The 8,354-nt window shown below is 45.8% G+C and overlaps 1 protein-coding gene across 3 annotated transcripts; it reads right to left on the bottom strand.

The window, feature by feature from the left end:
• Positions 1 to 617: 617 nt before the first annotated feature.
• On the bottom strand, positions 618 to 8,070 carry RPS15A (ribosomal protein S15a). Of its 3 annotated transcripts, none has more exons than XM_030797963.1 (5): positions 7,986 to 8,070; positions 6,639 to 6,776; positions 5,715 to 5,794; positions 2,407 to 2,492; positions 618 to 765 (listed from the first exon to the last, which is right to left on the bottom strand). In XM_030797963.1, the coding sequence occupies exons 2-5, from the start codon at positions 6,769 to 6,771 to the stop codon at positions 672 to 674; spliced, it is 393 nt and encodes a 130-aa protein (XP_030653823.1). In that variant the 5' UTR covers positions 6,772 to 6,776; positions 7,986 to 8,070; the 3' UTR covers positions 618 to 671. The 3 variants fall into 3 exon arrangements, with proteins under 3 accessions (XP_030653823.1, XP_030653824.1, XP_030653826.1); XM_030797964.1 differs by having other exon boundaries at positions 7,920 to 8,010; XM_030797966.1 differs by lacking the exon at positions 7,986 to 8,070 and adding an exon at positions 7,015 to 7,606.
• Positions 8,071 to 8,354: the final 284 nt, after the last annotated feature.

The following is an 8,354-nucleotide window of genomic DNA, read 5'->3' as shown; positions in this document are numbered from 1 at the left end:
GTCAGTGACAAAAGCCACATCTAAAATCCTATCTACACAATAATCCTAGCCAGGCAAAACAAATTCATCAAAAACTAATAGAAAATACTGAAATATAGGCCAGGTATAATGGCTCATGGCTATAATCCCAGCACTTCGGGAGGCCGAGGTGGGCTGATCACTTGAGGCCCAGAGTTCGAGACCAGCCTGGGCAACATGGCGAAACTCTGTCTCTACTAAAATATAAAAATTAGCCGGGTGTGGTGACACACACCTGTAATCCCAGTTACTCAGGCTGCTGAGACAGGACAATCACTTGAACCCGGGAGGTGGAGGTTGCAGTGAGCCAAGATCATGCCACTGCACTCCAGCCTGAGCAACAGAGTAAGACTCTATGTCTCCAAAAAAGAAAAAACAGAACAAAAAAAAACTGAAATATAACTAAAATATTTAGTGTCAAATACCTGGTTTTGGCGGACAGCAGGGGTGACTGTTTCTTAGGCATATTGGTTTCATAAGAACTTTTTCCCTTGGCTGTATTAGTCACTCCAGGGAATCGCATTCACCAATAAACGAAGCAACTGCACACTGCCGCAGAAGCTCTGGCTACACTGCTGTAAAGGCTCAAAACGACCAAGTGGAAGCACCAGAGTCCATGAGGCATTTTATTTGTAAATATATGTATTACATCCCTAGAAAAAGAATCCCAGGATTTTCCCTCCTGTGTGTTTTCGTCTTGCTTCTTCATGGTCCATGATGCCAGCTGAGGTTGTCAGTACAATGAAACTATGGAGTGGAAAAAGAAAGTTCTGGTAAGTTTAATAGTTCAACATAGTGCCTTCTAGTGCAGAAAAACATCAACACTCATCAGTGGTTAAGGGCACTTTCCTGTGGGGCACATAAGAGCTGACAGTGCCTACATGAGCTGGTGCCTCATGCAGCATATTAGCCATGACTCCTGCAACCCAAAGAGCCAAATCCAGAGAGCCCAGCCACACAATCACACAGCCCTGACTTCTGCCTACACCATGAAACAAACTGCACTGAAAACAAAGGCTGGGAACTCCTTTAAATTTAAATGTCACTTTCTGCTCTCAGGTAAGGAGACTTTGAAAGTATTCGTATAAACTTGAGTTTGAATTGTGTTTCTGCCATGTACTGTACAATAGCTAAACTATCATATGGAGACATGTTCATTTGTACAATGAGTGGCTGCTTCATGAGTTACTGTGGGGATCACTCTAACAGGCATATGGTATGCGAATGTGCGGCATTAAAATCAGTATCATAATTACAAAGAGAAATGATTTTGGTAAGAGAATATCGTACCTGTAATACAGCAACCATGAAGTAAGAATACTTTCAACCAAGGCACCAGACGCATAATTTGGAGGGTATAAATTCTTAACCACAAAGATACGCATTTACTGTGTCAGCTCATAAAGTGCTTTACCAAAATTAAATCAGGTGATAAACAGAGGAACTATTACCACTTTTACGGATGAAGAAATCAAGGCTATGACTTGCCCAAGATCTCATGGCTTTAAGGCAGAAAAACAACGGTTTGAACTCAGATAGGCTCTTAAGGACAAAGATTCCCAAACTAAGTTTTCCCAAAGGCCTAGGCTTAGAACTGATTCTGGCCCTGATATGGGATCACAGGAACTATCTGCAGTGAGCCAAAAGGGCAGACATGAAAGTGGACATGACCCTCCTCTTCTGCCAGTCTAAGCTCTCATGCGCCTCTCAGAACCTGAAGCCCAACACATGTAATGTGGCAAATAGCCAGGCACGGTGGCGGGTGCCTGTATTCCCAAATCCACAAGAGGCTGAGCGGGGAGGATTGCTCGGGGCCAGGAAGCCAAGGTTGCAGTGTGTTATGACCACACCTGTGAATAGCCACTGCACTCTAGCCTGGGCAACAAAGTGAAACCCTGTCTCTCTCTCTTTTTTCTCGAGACAGAGTTTCGCTCTTGTTGCCCAGGCTGGAGTGCAATGGCACAATCTCGGCTCATCGCAACCTCTCTCCCAGGTTCAAGCTATTCTCCTGCCTCAGCCTCTCAAGTAGCTGGGATCACAGGTGTGTGCCACTAGGCCTGGCTAATTTTGTATTTTAGGTAGAGATGGGGTTTCTCCATGTTGGTCAGGTTGGTCTCGAACTCCCAACCTCAGGTGATCCGCCTGCCTCAGCCTCCCAAAATGCTAGGATCAGGCGTAAGCCACCGTGCCTGGCCAACCCTTTCTTTTCTCTCTTTATAGAGAGAAAAGAAATATGGATAACACTTGAGCTAATTATTAGGTCAAAATGGTTAAGAGTAGACAAATTACCACTGCTTTGCTTTAAAAAGAAAAAAAAACCCTCAAGTCAAACTGCATCACAGCAATTCTTAGCATTAACTTCTTTTAATTAAGGAAAGGCCAATTTACCCAAACTGGCGGGATGGAAGCAGATTATTCTGCCATTTTTCCAGGTCTTTGAGTTGCACGTCAAATCTGGGGCTGATCACTCCGCACTATAAAATAACAAAAAAAAAAAATTCTTCACTTTACCTATAATAGAAAAGCTGAATAACACAAGATGACATTCATAAATAAACAGTCCTCCAAAGCAACCAACCCAGCATTCAGATGGGTACCTATTCTGTGCACAATGCTTGACATACTTTTCAAAAAATACACCTAAGTAAGACTATGCCTGCCTAGGAGAAAAAGCAAAGGCACGCAAAGAGATGGAACAAGGCAATACATGGCAGTGTCAGGCCACTGGCATGCTCCCTGTTGGCTGGAGAGCTGTCCAGGATGATCAGATTTTACATAGCCTAGAGATCAAGTCTCGACAAGAGAGACTACAGCCAACCCTTTCTTACATAATAAGGCTGAAATAAAATCGTAGGGTCTCAAATCCTGAAGCTCTACAAATTATTAGAATACCTAAGGAACATGCTGCACAGGCACTGAACTAAGAATGCTGTTCCCACCAATGAAGTACCATTACATATTTCCAAGAAACAATGTCCTACAGCCCCAGACAAATTTTTCCAAACAAATCTGACAGAATGATGGAAGGCAGAAAGAGCAAAGGGCTTGCAATTATCTCATCTCCTGGCTACTGGGACATGGCAACAATGATCCTCCCAAGTAAGAGCTTGCCAAGGGCTGCCGTCACTCAACTACATGCCAGCCCTAAAACACTACTGAAGAAAGTCCACCACTAACTGAAGACCCTCCGCTCACAAAATCTGCTCTAAAACCACAGGCACACTTGAAACACACTTCCAAAAGCAGAGATTGACCCACAGAAACTGAAAATGGGCTTGTCAGAAAGGCCCAACTGCTCTACGCCAGGAAGCCTGCTTAAATTCTCCTACTATTACCCCATCAGCTATGCTGTGACTTGACTAACAAGGACAATCTCACAGCAGATGAAAGAAATGCAGGGATAGGAATATGGGAAAACTAGTTTTATCCAAGCAAGCTATAGTGAAAGATCTTTCCAAAGTCTGCTGCATGCTGCATCCAAGTTTTATGTTGATTCCAGCAGCAAAAATCCTTCTCATTCTGGTAGAATTAAAACAGCATACCCTCTCCCAACCCAGAAGAATCCTAAGAGGATGTGATCGAGGCCAGAATTTTAATCAATCTAGTCTTTACACACTATCTTACGTCCAAGCTCAATTTCCACGCCAAGGGTAGGTCCACGTCTTGCATGAAAGCAATGGAGGAGGACATTCTCTTATAAATGGGGAGAAATGAAATTCCAAGAAACCAAAAATTGTTTGCTTTGCCGAAAGTCACAGAGCAGGCCAGGCACGGTGGATCACTTGAGGTCAGGAGTCCCAGACCAGCCTGGCCAACATGGCAAATCCCCGTCTTTACTAAAGATACAAAAATTAGTTGGGCATGGTGCCACTCACCTGTAATCTCAGCTACTAGGGAGGCTGAGGCAGGAGAATCGCTTGAACCTGGGAGACGGAGGTTGCAGTAGCCAAGATCGTGCCACTGCACTCCAACCTGGGTGAGAGTGAGACTCTGTCTCAAAAAACGGGCAGAGAGCAGCAGGACCTGCATATCAACTGTTGTAGGCTAGAATTTTTCAAACTGGCATACCACAGAACAAGGGTGCCACAAATAAGTTCCATTTACAGAATGCTCTGTTCAAATTTATTTCTCGGCTGGGCCCAGTGACTCACACCTGTAATCCCAGCACTCTGGGAGGCTGAGGTGGGAGGATCACTTGAGGCCAGGAGTCCAAGACAAACCTAAGCAACATAGCGAGACCCCACCTCTACAAAAAAATTAAAAAAAAATTAGCAGTCACAGTGGAATGTATCTGTATTCCCAGCTACTCAGGAGGCTGAGGTGGGAGGATGGCTTGAGCTAGGGAAGCTGCAGTGAGCCAAGATGGCGCCACTGCACTCCAGCCTAAGCCAGAGCAAGACTGTCTCAAAAGAAATATAAATAAAAATAAATCAATCCTATTTTGAGGTGGGGTTCTAATGGCTACAACTAGAACAAAACATGACATACTGAAAATCACCCTTGCAAGTTCTTCAAATCTTAGGGAGTCTTGCCCCATCACCCAGGCTGGAGTGCAGTGGTGCGATCTCAGCTCACTGTAACCTCCGCCTGCCAGGTTCAAGCAATTCTCCTGCCTCAGCCTCCTGAGTACCTGGGATTACAAGCACCCGCCACTGCACCCGGCTAGTTTTTGTATTTTTAGTAGAGACGGGGTTTCACCATGTTAGCCAGGCTTGTCTCAAACTCCTGACCTCGTGATCCGCCTGCCTCAGCCTCCCAAAGTGCTGGGATTACAGGCGTTGAGCCACCGTGCCTAGCTAGTTCTTCAAATCTTTAATAAATACTTCAGCAACTCACCTTCTGGGTCTCTTTCCTCACTATCTGTTGCAATAAACACAGGGGTGTCCAAGGGAGAGAATACAGTCATGGGTTCTTAGTTTCTGTTTCTAGTTGGGCCAGTAAGGTCCCTTCCTCATCCCTCTTTTCCATTTATCACTAGAGACAAAAACTAAATACCATGGTTTCAGGCTGCTACAAGTCTAAAACAAAACAATAAAATAAGGCAGGTTGGACAAGCTTGGACTAGAGGATCTGCCTCCTCGCAAATCTGAAAGCTACAAACCTGATAGGAAGCACAGTGGACACCTCAACTAGCTTAGACACCTGCCCCCAAAACACAGGCAATCACTTAAACCACAAAGACAGTTTTACTTGGTTAAGGTGTTGACAAGTCAAACTGAAAAGCAGCATAGACCCCAAAGACCTATGCCAGCAAAAACAGAAAAAGTATTAATATTGCTACTTAGAAAGCCCCACTTAATCAAAGATAAAGATTCCATTCAAAAAACCCAACACATCACTGAGAGGAAGGACATAGCACCTTGGACAAAAGGCTCAGTGGCCTTGAGCCACCCAAGTTCAGGCCAGTGAGGTGGGTAGTATTAACATCCAGATACCAGTACCAGCGTTGGTTTCACCCCCATCTCTCCCGAGACAGCTTATACCCCATAAAAACACTAGGTCAACTGACATAATCCTAGCACAATCAACCCAGGAGAACAAATGAAGTTACATGTGTCAATTTTTAAACCTTTTTAAAGTAACTGGATAAAGCAAGTATGGCACCACTACTCAGTACTTCCAAAGGCAATTACAACATTTAACGCCACATTAAAAAATTCTTAAAGCTTTGAAATATATAGATCACTCATTCTTACCTTGTTTAGCCTGCCTGTGAGGTTCACAACAATTTTCCCAGCTCTGTGGTCATCAATGATTTCAAATTCGCCAATGTAACCTACAAAAGATAACTGACTGGATTAAATAAAAGACATCAACTTGAGAGCTAAATCCCTGTGCTCTAGCCTACTCAATTCTTCACTCTCTCATCACCTCAGTGACTGCTTCTCCAAGACGTTGGGGGAAGACAGTTGCTCTGTATCAGAACTAACTTTTACAACCTAACATATAAGATTTGGGAGACAATACCCAAAACAATCCACCTTGCAATTCTGAAAGAAATTATTTTCCCCCTGACCCTCCCTTCACTGCTTCCCATTCCCAAAGACTACTTTGTGCCAAAGAAGTGCAATAATCCCATCTTTCCTCTCAAGGAGCTCTGAGAAGATCTCAAGAGTCCTTTCTTTTTTTTTTTTTTTTTTTTTTTTTTTGAGATGGAGTCTTGCACTGTCGCCCAGGCTGGAGTGCAGTGGCCGATCTCGGCTCACTGCAACCTCCACCTCCTGGGTTCAAGCAATGCTGCCTGCCTCAGCCTCCAAAGAGCTGGGATTACAGGCGCCTGCCACCACGACCGGCTAATTTTTGTTTTTTGGTTTTTTTTTTAGTAGAGACGAGCTTTTGCCACGTTGGCCAGGCTGGTCTCGAAATGAGCTCAGGAGTCCTTTCAATGGCTTAGATTCATTTAGCTCCCAAACACCTAGCAGAGCTTCTTTTTCCAGCAGTCCTACTCTAAGTGACTCTTTAGCAGTTTCAGACTATCCCCTCCTCCACAGCCCACAGTTCAATTGCATTCGTTCTCAGGTATGACAGACATACTTTGGTCCCCCATAATTAATTTCTACAGGACTGATTTCTTAAAGAGTCTCACATCAAAACATAAAACACCGCGGCAGCAGACTTACCATGCTTCATCATCACAGTGAGAAACCGGACGATGACTTTGGAGCACGGCCTAATAAGCACCTGGCGTTTGCCTCTCTTTTCGGCATTGTTGATGCTCTTGAGAGCATCCGCCAGGACATTCATGCGCACCATTGTGGCTGTCAAGGAAGACAAAACAGGAGGTTTTACTGGCATTGCCAACATCAACAGACACCAACCATTACACTGCGGAAGTATCCTTTCTTTTCTGGCCCCACCTTGGCGAAGTTTTCTTAAGCCTAAGCAGGCTGCTTCTCCACTTCCCACCACCCAGGAAAATTCCTATTTACTACGGTTGTTGAAAACAGGTTATCGGGACGTCAGCATGCACATTTTGAAACTCATTCATTCACTAACCACTCTTCTTCGAATCGTGCCACACACCAACGTCTGGAGACAAAAAAATGTGGGACAAAATCCACTTGACACAAGACAACGTCAGAACTGGCAGCAACTACCAGCTACGGAAACGAAAACATCGGGTATAGTCGATCAGTGATTCAGAATAGAAGCAGAGTATCATCGACAACATTTTCCCAATTGCTGAAAGTCAGCAGATTCTGTACTATTAACATTGTACTTTAAACCAGTTCACTCTCACCTACCATGAACACATCTAACTATTAAACATCCATCTTCGTGCCATTTAAAATTGAGTCCAACAGCAAGAGCCATAGTGACAAACAGAAACATTTTACATGCTGTCAGACTGGACTCTCTTCTAATGGGCACGAACCGCAAACTACACTGAAGTTTTGAAAACAAGTCTTGAGTATGGAGACCAAAGTGCCAATAGTAAAGAGAATAACTTAAATCCCTAAGTTCAAAAGTGTCTAAAGAAAAACTCCGCGGCCCAGAAGATCCAAGTTGGCACCCAGCAAACTGCCAACCCCGGCACGATGCAGCTTTTATCTGCTGGGTGGCCTCAGCCTCCCAAGCTCCCAGTGCGGCCGCAGCAATGAGAAGCTGCACGGCCCACCAGCCCCGATGTTGCCCGCCGCCCGGGACCAAGGCGCTGCTGCCTCAGCACTAAAGGGAGATCCAGACGCTCCGGCCCGAACCTGAGCTACCGCCTAGCTGGGCAGTTGAAGGCTCCGGCTCCCGCCAGCGCTGCGGCCTGCACCCCACGGCCCGGGATCCCTGGAGTGCACAGTCTGGGGCGCCCAGGCATGGCTCTCCTCTATGCCTGTCCAGGAACCGGCAAGGCCAGGATCCTCGGCCAAGGAGAGGGCCAGCCTCCTCGCAGGACACCAAGACCGAACCTTAGATTGCAGGATGGCGCCGATGGCAGACGGATGAAATTGGAGTTCTCAGAGAGTGCTACTCACCGGCGCGGAAAGATGGCGGAAAGAGAACGGGAGGGGAGAGCGCACGGAGTTATGGGAAGCGGGAGAGCTATCGCGAGACTTTCAAAGGACCGGCAAAAACAAGGACCGCCTAGGAGAAGGACGAGGAAGGCGGAGCCTCCTCAGGGGTTGGCAGTTGAGAGTCGATGGAATCGACCTCCCCCGGTGGGGCCTGGGAGAGGCAAGGTGAGCGGTTCGTTGGAGGTTCGTCTACATTTTTTTTTTTTTTTTTTTTTGAGACAGCGTTTCGCTCTTGTAGCCCAGGCTGGAGTGCAGTGGCGTGATCTCGGCTCACTGCAACCTCCGCCTCCCGGGTTCAAGTGATTCTCCTGCCTCAGCCTCCTGAAGAGC

Source organism: Nomascus leucogenys, chromosome 18 (assembly GCF_006542625.1).
Source record: "Nomascus leucogenys isolate Asia chromosome 18, Asia_NLE_v1, whole genome shotgun sequence".
Classification (NCBI taxonomy): Eukaryota; Metazoa; Chordata; class Mammalia; order Primates; family Hylobatidae; genus Nomascus; species Nomascus leucogenys.
Note: the sequence above shows the minus strand (reverse complement) of the source record. Positions and strands in the feature narration are given on the sequence as shown.